The 18,545-nt window shown below is 39.5% G+C and overlaps 1 protein-coding gene and 1 pseudogene across 3 annotated transcripts; both read left to right on the top strand.

Moving 5' to 3' along the window:
• Positions 1 to 15: 15 nt before the first annotated feature.
• Positions 16 to 13,688, top strand: LOC145489555 (uncharacterized). Of its 2 annotated transcripts, XR_014049607.1 has the most exons (9): positions 16 to 1,868; positions 2,206 to 2,312; positions 3,304 to 3,440; positions 4,024 to 4,157; positions 4,929 to 5,026; positions 5,728 to 5,860; positions 7,799 to 7,969; positions 9,696 to 10,235; positions 13,600 to 13,688. XR_014049607.1 is itself a non-coding variant. In XM_081468535.1 (8 exons), exons 1-8 carry the CDS (start codon positions 46 to 48, stop codon positions 9,952 to 9,954), a joined length of 2,862 nt encoding a protein of 953 aa, XP_081324661.1. In that variant the 5' UTR covers positions 16 to 45; the 3' UTR covers positions 9,955 to 11,383. The 2 variants fall into 2 exon arrangements, 1 of the variants encoding a protein (XP_081324661.1); XM_081468535.1 differs by lacking the exon at positions 13,600 to 13,688 and having other exon boundaries at positions 9,696 to 11,383.
• LOC145489556 (uncharacterized) lies at positions 12,823 to 15,514 on the top strand (annotated as a pseudogene). The gene is made up of 3 exons (XR_014049608.1): positions 12,823 to 13,710; positions 14,672 to 14,799; positions 15,160 to 15,514. The product of XR_014049608.1 is annotated as an uncharacterized LOC145489556 (transcript).
• The last annotated feature ends 3,031 nt before the right edge of the window (positions 15,515 to 18,545 follow it).

Here is an 18,545-nt window from a genome sequence, read left to right as displayed (position 1 = left end):
AGTATAGAAGAAAAAAACAGGTCTTTGAAGAATTATTAATCATTCATGGGTAAAGTCTTACTCTTCCTTCAAAAGGATACCTTTCTTGACGGAGCAATGGTTAGAGATTTGTTTGTCTTATTGTGTTTGTTGTTGGTAGCTCATATAGTTAGATCTTCGCCTGATCCTTCAACAACAGGAAAATCGCATAAAGGAAGAGAAGTGAAACATGATTCAAGGCGCGATGAACGAGTTAACTTGCGCGGTCACAAAAAGCAAACACGGATCAAGGTCGGTCACGAGAGACCTTTACATGTATCAAAAGGACAATCCAAGGAAAATGACAACTTTGTGAACCTTGAACATGTTTTATTCGATCGCGCACAACTCAAGAAGTACGTCCTTGATTATCTACGAAAACATCACGGTTACGATCAAGCTGGAAAAACAATAACAAACGACGATGAGGAATCGATCAGTCGAAAAACTGAGAAACTATCTGAGAGGTATCACCATGACAGGTTAGAATCGCAGATATCTAGCAGCAATGGAAAACACAAGCACTTTCATGATCGTGTGAACAAGAATCACAGAAAGGATGAGACATTGAGTTCAGATCATTCTACGCACAAGTGGCGAAAGCTCACTTCAAAACAAAAGAGCCACCATCAAACACCTAGTCGAAATCACCTTGATAAACATCAGCGATCCGAAAAACTTGCGTTGCCAATTTATTACAATGTGAAAGAAGAGGGTTCAAGGCGGACTTACATTTGGTCTCAGCCATTGTCTTCGGATCATAGAGCAAAGAAAAGAAAATTCAAAAAAGGAGAAAAGCATTCAGGTCGAAAAAAGAAAATTAACACTAAACGAGATGCAGGAATAAAAAGTAATGTCAAGACACATCAAAAGGCAAGGAAGTACGGAAATCAGGATGCAAACAAATTGTCGTCTATGCGTGAATTTTCTTACTCCCGTCAGCATGGAGAATCAAAATACAAGAAAGACACAGGCCATAAAAAATACACAGCAAAGTATACTGATAAGGCAAAGCACAAAGATAATGGAGCCGATCACAAGGCTAATGGTAGAACTCATAGAAAATCTAACAAGCGAGATTTCATAGCTGTAGTTCCACCAAAGGCTTTGAGGATCGAAGGTTTTGATGTGGAGCCAGTTCGTCCTCATTCATTTCAGTATAACAAAAGGAAAAAGGCTATAAAACACACGCATATTCATGCAAAAAAGAACGAATTGCACAAAAATTCCGAGGACCGGAGAGTCGGAAGTCATAATCAGAAGGCATCGAAATCACATAGACACGAACACGATGGAGCGCGAAAAACATCGCAGCCAAAGAAAACTGAAAGAAAAAGTAAGGTCCTGCCAAGAACATCCAGAAATAACAGAAAAAAGGTTTCAGCGCATAAGAGCTCCAGGGAACAGAAAGCTGCAAGAAAGAGTTCTGTTAGGTCAGCACATTATAAGAATCATCCTCACAAACATAAACACCACGATCGTGGGTATAAAAAGTCGACCGTGGATAAAAAGGAAAAGTCAACAGCTCACAGAAGAAAGAAAAAGTTAAGGTTTAAGGACTCGAAGAAGTTTTCTCCTTCTTGGAAATCGCTGGACAAAAGAGCGATTCCTTCTTGGTACGACGATGCCAAGTTTGGAATATTTGTTCACTGGGGAGTCTATTCTGTGCCCAGTTTTGACAGTGAATGGTTTTGGTACAAATGGAAGGGAAGACAACTGCAGCAATACTTAAACTACACCGGAAAGAACTTTCCTCCGGGATTCAGCTATAACGAGTTTGCTCCATTGTTCAAAGCAGAGTTCTTTGATGCTAAACAGTGGGCAAAACTTGTGGCTAGATCTGGGGCAAGGTAAGCATGTTAAGGTAGTTAAATCCTTCTATATGTTCGACGTAGTAGTGAAAGGCCCTTGTCGGCTTAACATCTCTTATGTCTATGAGAATGATTGCGAAGAAGATTAACTGTTTGTTCACCAAGAAATATAGAACAAATTATACATTGCCAAAAGGCAAGGAAAAAATATCTTCCCCTCTCTCCTCCTATCTTCTTTTTTCATCTCTTTAACCTTCCTCTCCTCTCAGTTCTCATGGATATCTCAGTTATCTCTCGATTCTCGATTCTCCTCTTTTCTAGCTTGTATCAGTTAATTATTCTGTAAATTATTCTGATTTCAATATGACTGCTTTAGGTACTTTGTATTCACAAGCAAACACCACGAGGGATTTACAAACTGGAATTCAAGTGTGGCTTGGAATTGGAATTCAGTTGACATCGGGCCTCACAGAAACATTGTTGGTGAGAACTGTTTTCAGACATACTTACATGTACATGGCTGACCCGTAAAGTTAGCCCGCGTAACAAGCGGGCCGCTCGAAAGAGCTCTTTCGTTCTTTTCGCTCTCGCCTCATTTTTCGCGCGACCCGAATGCGAAAAATTAACCCCGATTTCGTTTGATTTCGTTTCGTTCGTACGGGAACGCTTGCTACCCAGGCTACCATTAAGTTAAACTAATTCCAAGATTCGAGCATGATTCCGCCACAAACAGTTTTCTACTGGGGACTAAGCCTTACAGATGTCCGTGTAGTGCTTGGATCGATGGGTATATCTTTGTGCACAAAAATTCTAAACCATGCAGACAAGAACAGCCTAAAATTGGTAAAAACGGGAAGTGGTATTTGCCTATTTTTACACAGGGAAAATGGAATTTGGGTCACTAAGACTGGAAATCACCAACAAAAAAGTGGCCATGGCACTGACATTTGGGCAAAAACTAGATTGGGAAATGGATTTTGCGCAGAATTTGGCTAACAAATGAGAACCCCCTCTCCTTCAGGGCCGGGGTCTCGGACCAGACCATATGCACTGATCATCTCTAGATCTACAGCGCAATAGATATGAAATGCTTTTTCAGGTTGAATCTGAGACCCGTCTTGATCTCCAATGATCTTTTGTTTTTTTGCTACGGAATGATGGGAATGTCATGTGATATGCGGACTGACTGTCGGGAATTGTGTGAATAACGTGTACTATACAGGCTCTCTTCGCAGCTTTTATTCAAGTTGTCACGCCTGATGACCGAAATAACGTTTGTCCTTGCCGTGAGAACCGAATAAGCCTTATCCGTGTGACAAGACAAATACATGCAACGGCGGCGGAAGACATCGAGACCAATAAATATAAAGCCTAAAGTGGTTCAGAGAGGGGAAGGGCGGGAACGGGGTGAGCCAAATGAAAATTATTGATTGATAAATCTGATATGCGGACTTCTGTTTGACTCATTCATTAGATGAACTTGCAAGAGCGTTTCGCAGTCTCAGTGATCCAGAAGTGAGATTTGGTTTGTACTACTCTTTGTTTGAGTGGTTTAACCCTCATTACTTAAAAGACAAAGCCAATGGATTTAAAACCGATGAATACATTCAGGTACGTGAATTTTATTGTACACATTCAAAGCACACGTAGCGATTGCTCGCAGTCCAGCTCATTCCATCGGAAAACTCTTTAGATTTGCCAGTTTAAAAATGATTCTTGATACACATCTCATTCTACATTAATTCAAATCAGCAGATCAGAATGCGTTTTGTTCAAGATATTACTAGGATACAAAAACAAGGGTGGAGGTTTCAGTGATCAATCAGTCAATTCACACGTGGATTACTCGCAGTCTAGATCTTTCTAATTTCAGCAGAAAACTGTTCGGATTTGCCAATGTAAAAATGATTCAAAGATAGACAGCTCCAAATGCATTCTACATTAATCCTAATCAGTAAATCAGAACACATTTTGCTGAAGATCCGGCCTTCGAGATATTAGTTAAATAAAAATCCAAGGTGGGAGTTTGAAAGATCACTCCAAAGAAAGCTGTGATATGAAAAAATGAACATCAAAGTTCATGGTGTGCATGTTATGTAAAATCACGGGAGTTTTTTCAGTAATGAGTACAAATGTTTAAGGCTGGGACTGGAAGGATCATATAATCAGCAGTTGTGTTGTGTTTCTTCCTCAGGCTGTAGTGAAGCCACAGCTATATGACCTTGTTAATACGTACACACCTGATTACCTGTGGACAGATGGAGACTGGGAAGCCGAAGCGTCGTACTGGAAGAGTGAAGAATTTCTAACGTGGCTATTTAATAAAAGGTATCTGTTAAAAGGTTGTCCTACAGGTGCGTGAAAGGTGAACGTGCAATGGCCTAAATATCAAATGGGTAGTAGAAGTTCAACGTTATATGATCGACGTTCACGGTTTTTTAGCGCGATGAAAAAGTTCTGCATGAGTTGTTCCTGCCAAGGAAAGAAAACGTCAAGAGATGTTTCGCGTATTCTGTTAGGTCTGTAAATTAGCATTTTTTAAAACTCCTGCCCCTTGCACTCCGCCGCGATCCTGTCAAACACACAAAGCGACGACAAAATGCATCATCAAAGAATTGGTCAAAGGATCATGAAATCGATCTATTTCTTGTGTTTGATCAAGTCAAGTAAGCGAAACGACGTCAGAATGGATCATCAAAGAATTGGTAAAGGGATCATTAAATCGATTTATAAAGATATGACTGAAACAAAATTGAACTTGTAAGTAGTAATGTTATTGTAAACAGTTATGCGTTTTTGTCATGAGCCCCTGGCTCGCCACAACCCATATTTACGACTTAAAATAAAGTTACCTTACCTTACCTTACCTTACCTTACCTTACCTTACAAAACCTGCACTTTGATTGGCTCCGCCATTGGGAAAGATGGCACTATCTTTCCCGAGTGGGATTACCCTCGCAGATGACGGCTGTCCAGGCGTCGTTGAATTGTTTTGGCTTATTTGGGTTTTTATGGACCCCAACTGCGTCCGATTTGGCATAGCTTTACATATGGATATACAGTTTAATAATAAACTATGATTGCATGTTGTGTTCACAGCCCTGTGAAGGACAACGTGGTAATTAATGACAGATGGGGGCGGGGCTGTCGATGTCATCATGGCGGTGTCTATACTGGACAGGATAGGTACAACCCAGGTCAGTAGGTGCGACCCTAAAGCACGCCAAACACACCTTATTGACAAAGCCAGAACAATGGAGCCGCCAGGAATAAATAGAATTTGCGAGTCTCGCTTGCGGCTAATGACCAATTTGCAATCATTATTAATATCTCATATTTTTGAACTTTTATGTAAACTATCATCTAAGGTAAAAACTCATTTTTTTCTTCTTCTAGCTCTTAAAGAAGGCTTTTTTTTTCAAACCGTAATCTTGGGCAAACGTATTTTAGATTTAATTTATTTTTGTTTTTGATTTCTGTCTTATATATTTATATGTGTTGTATATATTTATATGAATTCTATGTTCTTCTGGCACCTCTGTAAAATTAATGTTTCCCAGAGTTAAAATTAAAATTAAATTGAACAGCTGAATTGAATTCGTAATCCTCTCTCCCTGCCGGAAGGATCAGTTTATTAATTATTTAGCGAAATCATTCCTTTGTGGCTGAAAACGTATTAATTCGTCATAAACTCACGATGGACTCAGTCACGGGTGTCACAGAAAACTATGTCTACAAAATTAATATTTTTGTTCGCAAAGCGTGCTGGACATGACATTATAACACGGTTAGATTGTTATCATAGATCCTTTAGCTTGTCAGAATTAAAACAAGTCGTTAAAACAAACTTGGAATGTTTGGAATTTACCTAACATTGAAGCATTGATTGGCATTGTAGGTAAACTTCAGAAGATTAAGTGGGAGAACGCCATGACCGTAGACCGACAATCCTGGGGATTTCGTCGAGAAGCAAATCTTAAAGACTACCTTAAAATTGAAGAACTGATTAAACAACTGGCCAGTACTGTGAGGTAAAAACAAACCCAAGCTTCCAGAGTAGATCTTAAAATGATTTTCAAGTGTCGCAAGACCAAAACTTAGGTACACTCCAGTCTGCCAATCACAAGCAATGAACACAGACAATACAGTTAACAAAGCAACATGAGACATTTAAGGAGTCACGATTGGTCGTTTTACTTCATAATCGTTGAGAAATCTACCGCAGGAAAAAAAGATGGCGGCTGTACATTTTACCACAATACCTTGCGAGCCTAACACAGCCTCCATGGCACAAAGAAAGCCAAATCTTTACAATATTTGTTCCTGTACTGAGGACTTTGTGTAGCTTAGGTTTGAAGATTTCTGTACGTTTTCATGAGCGTTGTTAAGGTTGTCTTGCGCTACGAACTATGGGTAAATGTACCAGTCGCCATCTCTTTTCCTATGGAGGATTGGCGCGAGTCTTTTAGGCCCCGAACACACGTATCCGGATATTTTTGAATCCGCAACTTTTTCTTTCCGGATACGACTTCCGTCCACACGCATCCGGCGAATTCAGCAGCGAATCCGGATATTTTTAAATCCGCCCTCCAGAGTGGAAAAAATAAACTCGCAACGAATCCGATAACGAGTCGACGGCGAATCCGGATATTTTCGAATCCGACGACATAGCAAAATCGTGTGCAGTCTCTTACCGAACAATAAACCAACATGGCGGCACAACGCGTAGGCCTAGTTTCTCTAGAGTGAATCCGGATACCATCGGATGCGTGTGGACGGGCGAATTCGATTCAAATACGCTACGTGTGGACGGGGAAATTTTTGAATCCGAAAAGAAAAAGTTGAGGATTCAAAAATATCCGCATACGTGTAGACGGGGCCTTAGACTGATCAGTTTGCGACACCCAGGCGACAACTGCTAAATTAACATACTTTTGGTCGGTTTCAGTCACTGGGCCGGTATGAAGCTCTATCGACGACGCAGTTCCTTCAAAACAAAGTTTGTTATGTAGAAGTTCGTACAGACGCGTAAAGAGGATCTTAACGCTTTCTTAATTGCATCTTTTTGGACTTGTAAATTTGAAATTTTACGCTACGCGCTGTGTAGACAGCAACCAGCAAATTGTAGAAGGTCTCAATATAATAGTGTAGAAAGCTATAGAAGCACTGAAGAGATGATAGCAAATTGCTTATAAAGAAATAAGAAATATTAAATTTGGGGAAGATTATAACGCCATTCCAAGCTCTCCCTCAGGTAGCTGTGTCTAAGATATACCATTTAATTTTCCTGACGTCTTAAGGCTGGTTTTCACCTGGGACGGATTCGTAGTCGGAGTCGTAATCAGTAGCGTAGAGTGTTACGATCTAATGAAAATCAAACCGACGGAGTAGGAAGCAGAACACCCATTCCGCTTATGGCCCCGTCGCTTACGATCCAGTGAAAACTAGATGGTCGGAGTCGGAAGCAGAAGCGGAGGAATAAACCAATCACAATGTTCGATTCCAGGCCTTGAGATTGGTTGGTTCTTCCGCTTCTGCTTCCGACACCGACAATCTAGTTTTCACTGGATCATAAGCGACGGAGTCGTAAACGGAATCGGAAAGAGTGGAAACGTTTTGATCCTTCAGACTTTCGCCGAGCTTATGACTCCGCTTACGACAGCGATTTTTGATTCTCACTAGGTCGTAAGCTCTCTTACGACCCCGACTACGAATTCGACTACGACTCGGTCGCTAGCTAGCTATAGTGAAAACCAGCCTTTAGAGAAAAAGACAAGACAAGTTGTGTTGTTCTGAGAAGTTTGAAGTCGTGCAAGTATCTCACGATTTTCGCCCCTAAAGCCATCCATTTATTTTAGTTACATCATCGGCAAAACGGTTGTCGTTTTAAAACAACCAACCTACCTGACTTTAATTTAGAGACGAGAAGGGTAGCTCCCAGGTTTCAATTTACTGTCTTTTCTCGGCAGCTGTGGTGGTAATCTGCTGATGAATATTGGCCCAGCCTCAGACGGTACAATTGCACCGATATTCCAAGAACGTCTCACTCAGATGGGAGATTGGCTGAAAGTGAACGGTGACGCTATTTATGGAACCAGGCCGTGGAGAGCTCAGAACGATTCAATCAGTGGAAAAGTGTGGTGCGTTATTAAGAACTCCATGCATATTACTGATTAAAAATTTGCGTTGTCTTATTATCACGTTTATGCAAGACAGTGAAGACAATGGTAGAAGCAGTGTACACTAAGTTTGTTGTTGAAGAGTAGACGGTCTAGATATGGGAGGTGGAAATCCAGCACCTGAGCGGGAGGGAGCCCTGAGGGAAGGGGATTTCTAAGGTAATGGGAAAAATTTGAATAAAACGTACCAGAGAAAAACCCCAATGAGGCCGGAATCACTAAGGATTCGATGGAAGAGAAACAGGTATGCCAAGACTTGGCGTTGAAGTGCATTAAAATTGTTCGGCGCATTGAAGAACAAGACGAAAAATAAATATTCAACAGTAAAGGAAGAGATAGATAGTCCTCATTTCTCCAATAGTGCATGGTTATTGCAACAGCCGTAAAAGGTTCATTCCTCACTAATGCCTGCCCCATACTGAGAGCTTAAAATCCACGACAGCAATGGCAACGGCAACGTCGCTAAACAAAAGGTTTAATGAGAGAACAATGGCTGTGCACGTGCGTTATAATTCTTAACACATTTCTTTGTCGTCCTCCGCAGAACAACAATGTGAAATGACCAAATTCTGTGTTGTCTGGAAAACGTGAACTACGACAGTTAATTTTTTAAATTTTTGTTTCGAATGTATCGATGTATCCTAGATTCAGCTTCGTGATAGTTGTGACAGTGATAAACAAAATAAATGACTTTATAGTACCGCGATATTCGTAGGTAAGATATAAATTCATTTTTTAATTATATACCTCCATCAAAATCCAATATTGCTGACAGAACTATTTTTTATTAATTTTTGCAAACTGTCCAAATTTAAAATAAATTGGATAGTTTTTGCTCGAACGTTTAGTTTAGCTTTGAACAAACTGTCCAATTTGAGAAAAATCTGGATACTTTTCATCAATCAATGAAATGTCAAGATAATTAAAAGAACCGAGTATTGGCCAATCAGGTTGCAGCTATTATCACTGCCATCAAACGTCACCGAGCGATTCTAGCTCGCTAAGTTTTCTTATGTCAATGGCGGAATTTGCCGACTTTTCTCTCCACGTTTTTGACGTCTAAACTTTCAAATGGAGTCTTTGGCTAGGTTTCCAGAAATAGATGCTACTGATTTACTCGAGATGAGGGAGAATAATCAGAACAACAACACTCAAAGAAGCAAAAAACCTGTGTAAGAGTGTTTGACCTGTGACGTGCTGTGCAAAGCGAATGGAGGAATACTGTACTTTAGAGGATAAAATATTTGCCATGTTCATCTGTTTTTGAATCCTATATAATTAATAGGTAATAGGACTACATGCTTGTCCAATTTGAAATAATTGGATTCAAAAAATTCCTCGGACTGCCAAATTGGACTCGGCCTACGGCCTCGTCCAATTTTGGCTGTCCTCAGAATTTGATTCATCCAATTATTTCCAAATTGGACAACATGTAGTCCTATTACATATGCTAATCGACGTTGTCTTCGGCGTTGCCGTCGTGATTTCGTAAGCTCCCTATTACTTTCAGAAGTATCTCTGCTTAATTGCCGGAAAATCGTCTTACTTCGTTTAAACGGATGATTTGAAATTACCGTGAAAATTCAATTTTCCTTTAAATTACAACTCATCAGCCACCTTGATCGCGCAAAAAAAAAAGCCTTGGTTTCCATGACTTTATTACATCCATAATCTCTGCATTTTACAGGTACACATCTAAGGACAACCATGTGTTCGCCATCGCCCTCAAGTGGCCACGATCAGGAAGACTGGTGCTCGGTGATCCTACTCCCACGAGCAAAACACTTGTTAGGATGTTGGGCGCGAAAAAGGATCTCAAATGGAGTCATGGATCACAACATAAAGGCGCAAAGCAGCGTGGGATAGTAATTCATGTTCCAGCTATTCCTGTTTCGGAACTTCCTTGTCTGTGGGCGTGGGTGTTTAAGTTGTCACACCTAAAGTGATTTCTCGTCGTCAAAAGCCGTCACCGACAAGGTCTGCTTAATTTGCATGTGAGGTTGCCGGAATACGTAACGTTTGCATGCGGCTGATAATGATAAAATGATCGGGACATTTAGTGGAGGTTGGAGCAGAGAAAGTTGGCCTATCTGTACTGTACTAAGCACGACAGAGACTTGGACTCATCCCCCCGTCCCCCCAAAAGTTGTCTGTTGCGGGCTTCTTTCCGACCGGATTTAGTCGCCTCGTTATAAAAGAATTGCATGGCTCAAGCTTTCGGTTGTGGGTCTGTAGTCCTACTTTTCAAAATGTAATTTTTCGTTCATGTCTTACTTTGTAAGTCTTGAGATAGTAAACTGTAAAATCCTACTTTAAAGGCCCTCTGTTATAAGCCCCCCCGGAAATAAGCCCATCTATTTGCTAACAAAGGTATTATTCCGGATAGAAGCCCCCCCCCGGATATAACCCCTCCAGATATAAGCCCATCTAATGTATCAGTGCGTTCCTTTAGCGTGTCTTTGCAAACATCAAAATTTTTATTCGAAAGTTGTAGGCATAAACAAATGGCTGTGGAGTGTAGAACAATAATTATAACTATACCAAAGAAAGAATTCAAAACAAATATTCATGCATATATGACACCGCTATGAGTCTTGCTCCTCTGTTCATTTACAACACAAATGTTCAACGACAATGTTTTGGAGTACGATGACAAAGCAAACAGCTAGCTACAATCCGGCAGTCTTCCATGCACGCAGATTTTTTGTAGCCTCCCTACAATAAACTCTGAGCCTTCCGTATTCTTTTCCTCACTTGCGCTTTGTGTTCATTGCTCCCGTAAATGTAATACTCGCATGGTAATTCAATTCCACCTCTAATAACCAAGTGACCTCCGCTGCCTTCCTTGCTTCACGCTAATTTCACGTCGTTCCGAGACATTTTTTTTACTCCGCTTATAACCCCTCCCCTGATATAATCCTCCCCCGTTTATAAGCTCACCCAAAACCCCTTATGAAGTTATACAAGCCCAGAGCTTTAAAGTAGGATTTTAAGGTAGTTTAAGTCTATGCTTGCATATACGGAGCATTTTCGACTGCATTACGAAGGATCTGTTTCTCATATCATATTAATTTACCAAGTGTCATATCCCAAGCCAAGTCTCTCAGAATCCCTAGCCGGCTCAGTGCTTATAGGCTACGGCATCCCTAAAACGATGTGCAGGGAATTCGGCCTTTTTTCTGTTTTTTTTCTTTTTCTTTTTTTTACCCGCGCTCGTGGTAAGTGAATTAACGTACGCGCCTTTCTCAGTCCATAGATATGTAGTTGCCCAATCGTTCCCCCGAATTAGCTGGACACCCATAGTAGAACCTTAAGTAGTACGTTAAAAACACGTAATTAAAGTGATTACTGCGTAGACATACAGAAACGAAAGCTGGTAAACACGCTTTCTGTGTTCGCACTTTAATAGAAATTGCTTTTGTATTTTCTAGTTCTTCTTCATAAAACGAAGGTTACCATGTACCTTCAGGGGTGTCTCCAGTCCAACGAATGTAGCTCCCAGATATCCTAAACCCTATATCAAATAGGGTTTATAAATAGAGCTATTCAAAGATGTTATTAGCTTTTCCCAAAAATGAATTAAAGAATTTCAGTCTAAACTGGAAGGTACCGACTATAAATTGTAAGTTAGCTACCGACTACAAATTGTAATATATAGTTAATTAACTGGCAACCTGGCATTTTTAACTATTTCAGGTTATTTCTGCCGGGTTGTCAGTTATCCTTATTTTAATTTAAATATTGCACTACTATTTAACATAATTTTTTAAAAAATAAGGGATAAATAAAATTGTTGTTGTTGTTGTTGTTGTTGAAGGTATAAATCATCTTTATTCAACGCGATTTTATATTTCGGGAATTTTCACGTTGAAGGTACGCAGCAATCTTAAAAGACAGAGGAATTTAAGAGAGGAAATCACAAATCGACTAGGTCTGATAAAGTCAAGTCAAAAACAATGCAAAATGTAGATTTCTACCTCATTTTCAAGTGCAGCAGGAACAGATTTACTCGTGATATTGGCACAAGCTTGTATCAGCTGTTCTTTATGTGTAATAACAGCTGGACTTCTTGCGTTCTAAAAGTACAAACATGTACTGTAAAGGGATCTTTGTGTCTGCAGAATAAACCTTGTGGCTTCTATGTTTGCCAGAAGGGACTGTGTTTACATCTTGCACAAAAGAAAAATATCCCGTTTCATGAAGATTTTTTTTATCTTTACTGCTTTCAATCGCAAAATTAAATGTTTTATGTTTAAGAGCGACTTCAAGCAAAAAGACATTTTGTGGTTTGAATTGTGGTACGCATGACCCTGTCAAATTAAGAAGTGTTTTTAATTAACTAAACTTGTTTATCTCAAGAAGGAAACTGAAGTTAACTGAGGAAAACGAGGCAGGTGATGGAAGGGGAGGTTACAAAGGTTTTAGGCGTTCAAATACTGCTGTAAATACTTTTTTGTATCCACCAAGTAAACTTGTTTTTCCCTCCACATACAAAAACAAAATATACCGTTTACGTAGAGATATCTTTGTTTGCAGTACTTTGTTTAAATAAAATTTTTTTTTTGCCCAAAGGATAGTAAGCAATTTTATTATGCTAGTTTACGTGGTTTTGTGGTCCCGAAACAAAGAGTGCAAAAAGTTTACATAACTCACTAGAGTTACTGTTATTTGAACTCTGACAATGTATTTGTATTGAGCACTTTACATCTACAAAACGTAACCAAGGTGATGACGTGACCAAAGTCACTTTGGGTCTTCTCCAAGAGAGGAAAATCTGAAAATACTCAAGATATTGTCAAATGTGCGTTCTTTTGAAAAGGAAAGTCGACTTAAGTGCAACAATGCGAGGAAACGTGCGTGCAGTAAGTAAATAAACCCTCACTATTGATATCAGCTGAGAAAACTGTTTACCTTCTGCCCGCTGCTTAGGAAGCAAACCAGGCCTTAACAAAGACGTCGTCGTTCTCCGATTTGTCAATTTAGATGCAATCCCAATCTCACAGGCTTATAAAAAGGGCGGGCATGAGCGGTGCTAATCATATTTCTTTGCGAACCAGCAAAGACAGTGCCCAAAATGAACTCTCTAATACTGGTCCTGTTTCTTGGAGCTACCGTCGCTTTCGCCGAGACCCATGTTAAAAATGATCCACCCCATAAAGCGCCCCCGCCCAGTCTTGGTAAGCTTGAATAGTTTGCTTTATATATGTGTTTCGTTCCCAACTTGTGGTAGCAAATTCTAAGGAAAATTCTACTATCAACAGTGTGATTTACCCACTTGTTTTCTTAAATTTTTCGATGAAGATTCAGTCGTCTCCATTGAGTTTATTGATGGTTGATAGTCTTTTAAAGGAGTCTTAAGCCTTGGAAAATTTTTCGAAATGCTTCTAAAATCGTCCGTTTTAATCCACCAGACAGCCTTGCCAATTAACTTGTTAATCAAGACGTTTAGTAATGTTCTAATATTCAGTTAACTGGTAGGAACATAATATCACAGTGACACCCTAGTTGTCAGGCAGATTAGTCCGGAGATCAAGATAGAAACTAAGTTTATGAAAATAATGAGAGTTACACCATTAACCTTCTTTTTGCAGAAAAAGTGCAAGGAAAAATGCATGAAGCCAACGAAGCCGGGCGAACTAGCTGACGAGGAAAACGATCCTCGAGCTCACCGTGATAATCACCATCCTTCTTTACCGCCTAAAGTGATAAGCTCAGCTTGTTTCGTAGCTATTTTCTATTTTCACTCGTTCGTCCCAAATTACCCGATAAAGAAGGGGGGACACCTATATGAAAAGATCGGAAATGCTCGTTGTCTCCCTTTGGGATTTAGATCAAGTATTTTGGTCTCGCTTAGAGTTTTCAGGGAAAAAAGCACCACTATTTCACCATTAAAGTCATCAACTTTCTGACCACCATACCCGACCATTCTACATGGAAGTTCCCCTCATTGAAACAAATTGTTTCATCTTGTAAAGTTAAATAGATTCTCAAGGTAGCAATTTTTTTTTCAGTTTTTAGGAGTGTTTCAATGCTCACAATCACAATACTTTATTTAAGAGCTAAATAATATGTTAAAAAGAGAAAAAAATAACTCTTGAAATGGAAATCATGAGGTTAGCCCTATACGTGACAATTCCCACGAATAAAAAGCGTAAATGACGTGTACAATCTAAGAGCTATTTACAAGCAATAATAAAATGTAATATCAATTAGTTTGCAGGTTAAAAATTGTAGAACATATTTGCATACTAAACTAAGAAGTATTCCGTTGGCAATTGAATGGAATTATCTTGGAAACTTTTACCGATGTTTGTAAATTTAGCTCGATTACAATCCGCCAGAATGAAAACCAATCAACTTGTCAATGTAGTATGGCTAATTTCCCAAATCTATAAACAGACATATTCATATCCGGGCATCATGATAAAGACTAAGTTCATGAAAATAATGATGGTTTATTATTTTTTATGCTTTCTTTTGTAGAAAAAGTGTATGAAGGAGTGCCTCAAAGCACATAAGCCATATCAAAGATTTTGCTAAATCTAAATCCCGTTGAAGAACAGTCAGTCACTTACAAACTGGCTCCCATTCATCCGGGAAACAAGATGGACTAAGGTCATGAAAACCATGAAGGTTACTCCGTTATTATGCTTTCTTTTGCAGCGAAAGTGTATCCATGACTGCCTCGAGGAACATAAACCATCAAAACCGCCACCGCCACCAACAGAGTCGGGCAAGGTAGCTACGAGGAAAACGATCCACGCCGCGCTCGTTCTTCTGGCCCTCTCATGGTAAGCCTAGTTTGCTTCATAACTACTTTATATTTTTACTCATTCGTCCCAAACTACCGCATGATGTAATGTTAAAGAAATTCTCATGCGAACAAAGTTTAACATTATCAAACACTTTTATGTATTCTTGAGTTTCCGGGAACGTTTTGCTGCTGGCAATTCAAGTTTTAGCGATTGTCATTTGAAATTGTTTTGTGACATTGCACTAAAGTGGTGTGATGATTTTCCCAAGATTCAGCTTCCTTCGAGAAAAATTAACCCAAAGTTGCACCCGAGTTACCAGACAGATTGTTCGGGGCATCAAAATGGAAACGAAATTCGTAAAATAGATGAGGTTTTATATTCTGCTTTCTTTTTCAGTACGACGATTGTGTACCCAGGTCTGTAGTGTGCTCGGCAAGTTCACCGGAACTTATGGCGCTTTGTCAGTGAGGGCCAGATGCCTGAAGCGCCTTAAGTCCAGCGGTAGACCATTCACCAGGCAACCTCGTCCCACGATCATATCTCAATTCATGACCGCATAATTCAGGCATGTGTAGTTGTTGTAGGGGATCAACTACAAAGACAGGAAAATAAAGCATTGAAAAAGTATCCAACTTGTGTATTTAATTAGCTTTATGCCATGTATCTCCTAGATAAGCATTCAGCTTATATAGTAAAATAAGTGCCTGCTATTTTAAAGAAATTCGTCTCGAAAGAAGCCCAAAACTCGACTTTGAAGGCCGCCATTTTGAAACTGTTCGTGGCAGCCAGGTCCTGATTATGTGAAATTAATCATTCTGTCCGACTTGAAATTGGCGGGAAGCAGAAAAAAGCTGCAACTGACTTGGCATTCCTCACAAGGTCAGCAAAATGTAGTTTTTCCAAGCGATTATACACTGTACTATCTTCACTGCTATCCCTTTCAGAGTTTGGAGCATGTTTGGCTCACAATAATTGAAACGTCGATAAATAGAATTTCAGGCGATCAAGAAAACAGGCTTGGATTTTCAGGATTTAATGGCAACAGTAGTTTTACAATAATCTGAAGCTGTGATAACAGAAAATTCCAATTACAACTACAGTCTTATTGAAACACAAATTCGATTGAAAACAAAACGAAACGAAATATGGTAAAATAGTCGACTTACATTTGTCCAAGCGTATCCTCGTTAACATTGGCATTCGTAAGTAGAAATAAAAGCTTAAAAAATCCATAGTAAACATTGGATGACTTCTCACATTCTCCTTTGTCAAAAAACTGAAACTCTATAGCTTAGCACGAGGTCTTGCAACTGTCTCTTGGTAAATATTCAACAATAATACGGCTCAAGAGCAGCCATAACCCAGAGTGGTAGTTAAAAGAATTGTCGAAAGCCATTTGGACAAAATCCCTTGGATGAAATGACGTCACGAAAAGGCGGCCTGGCTGCTGAGTACTGTTCAAAATGGCGGCAATGATGTCGAAAAACTTCCACTTTATTAGAGACTGAAACGTCGGTTAGTGGCTAAACTTAGTGTGAGGTTTTTAATAACGTCGACAAAAAGTAAACATTTTTTGGAGTGACCTTCTCCTTTAATCAATTTCTGGACAGGTTTCCCAAGGATCGGTAACTTGGACGTCTCCTTTTCAGCTCGTGATTGCAATAGCAAGTACAGTGGAAGCCTGCCTCACGGCCACCTCGTCATTACGGCCACTTAATTCTGGTCCGAACAACAGCTCAGTCAGCCATTTTCATATTAAAAGAACCCCTTTAATACGGCCACCCCGTTAATACGGCCAAATTGTTGTGGTTCGTTGGTGACTGGATTAACGGGTTCCACTGTATTGAGCTGCGGTGGGTGATCAGATTATGCAAATGATATGCAAATAACCAGTCAGTCAGTCACTTGTAAAGTTCCGGTGTTGATTTATCTTGTCACTGGGTTATTGACGAGTGATGGCTTAGATAGGGGTGATCAGATTATACAAATAAACACGACTTTCCTCGCAGACTGAGACTCCAACAAAACTCACGCACAGTGAAGCCGAATATTCCAGTCGGCCTGATTCTCTGTGATATTGAAGACTCACGATTTTTAATAGTAACACGAAATAGCTACTTTTTCTTTTTCCTGAATTCCTTATAAAATTTTAACAACAGATCGATTCACGCAGGAGAAGGTCGAATACCCTGCACACTGATCGTTTGAGGAATGCCCTAGCGTAACCTCTAAGCTCTAGGGATTTTGAGAGACTTGGCTTGGGTTATGCCACCTGATAGATTAATATGATATGAGAAACAGATCCCCCGTAATGCAGTCGAAAATGCTCTGTTTAAAAAATAGATTCCATGTTGCCGTGCGTCTGTTGAGTAATAGATTACAGATGACGTCAAAATGTGGTAAGAACAAAGAAGTGGCACACGAGGCGATGGCCCGGAGTGTGTCACTGATGTTCTTACCACATTTTGACGTCTTCTGTGGTCTATTACTGAACACACGCACGGCAACATGGAATCTATTTGTTTTATATAATAACGAAACCAACTACTACAGATAAAGCTTTTTTTATTTCAAAATCTTTCAACATAACTCGAAAGCCGGCCTTTGCCCACTTTGGCGAACACGAAAAAAGCCATTTGACGTTATCTATTGTTTATACAAAATGAAGCAATTTGATTGGTTGCTATGGGTAGCAAAAAATTGTGATTGGTCCAGGAAAATTGCGCCACTGTCAAACTTGACTCTAGCGTCGCTTCTTGTGAAATGAAAACTTACAGTGAAAGCAGAATTGAGCTACGAAATCTACAAATCTTAAAGAAACTGCTGGAAAAGCCAAGTCAGTATTTTTCATCAGAGTAGCCTTGTGAACCGAAAAGCTTGGACGTTGCCTTGAATATTGCCGGAGTTGAAAAATACGCTCGGAAAACTTGCGGTTGCGGTCAATTTGGAGGCCATTCGATTCGAATTTTTAATGAAAGGAGCGTTAGTGACGGCGGATATTTGTGTCCTCTGTGGTTGGTGATTCTCAAATCAGTTTCCAATAGTGTCGGAGATACCTTTGAGCTGCGATACAGTTGGCCGTGAGCTGTAGTGAACTATACTTGGCTCGCTGCTGTGCCCTGAAACGAACTGGAACATTTGCATCGGAAAGCAAGGTTATGTGTTTAGTTTAACTGATTTTAAGAAGTGATGTTTTGTTGTGTCATTCCTGACATCAATCACTGTTTTAACAATTACTTTGAGACTGAGAAAAGTTGAATTTTTAAAATAAATTAATCTCATAAACATTTTGTTTATTGGGTTTGTTAAATTCGAGAGTAAGTGGAAATGGTTCTCGGCTTACCAAGACCAATTTTGTGCTTGGTTTAGTCTGGCTCGACTGCCGTCTGAGACATCTCGAGTATATTTTCTGAGTCATTTTCTAAACATAAAACCGGCTTTATCTTTCTTCTTCCTGCTTCTCATACCTGTTCAATGCCTCGGCAAGACTTTTTTGTACTTTATCTTTCGCCCAGTCACGTAAAATATTATATAAATTCACAAAACTTTCCGCCATTTTAAAACACAGAGGGAAAAACTTTGTTAATCGTGCGTCTGTCCTCTAATAGATCATAGGCGAGAACCAATCGAAATGGGAAAATAACTTTGGTTATTATATAAATACGCATAGACTTAAACTATGTATAGTATCTGAAGACTTACAAAATAATACATGAAAAAAAAAAAATTTTGAAATGTAGAACCTTTAATAGTACGTCTAAAAACTCATAAAAGTGATTACT

The sequence above is a fragment of the Orbicella franksi genome, chromosome 6, assembly GCF_964199315.1.
Source record: "Orbicella franksi chromosome 6, jaOrbFran1.1, whole genome shotgun sequence".
NCBI classification, from domain to species: Eukaryota; Metazoa; Cnidaria; class Anthozoa; order Scleractinia; family Merulinidae; genus Orbicella; species Orbicella franksi.
The sequence above is the reverse complement of the archived record's forward strand: the minus strand, read 5'-3'. Positions and strand labels throughout refer to the sequence as shown.

What these genes read in the sequence shown, in the direction of transcription:
- LOC145489555 (XM_081468535.1), top strand. Translation starts at nt 46, where the DNA reads ATGGGTAAAGTCTTACTCTTCCTTCAAAAGGATACCTTTCTTGACGGA. An exon ending in GTGGCTAGATCTGGGGCAAG is followed by an intron (nt 1,869 to 2,205) that starts GTAAGCATGTTA and finishes TGACTGCTTTAG; the next exon opens with GTACTTTGTATTCACAAGCA. An exon ending in GCCTCACAGAAACATTGTTG is followed by an intron (nt 2,313 to 3,303) that starts GTGAGAACTGTT and finishes CTCATTCATTAG; the next exon opens with ATGAACTTGCAAGAGCGTTT.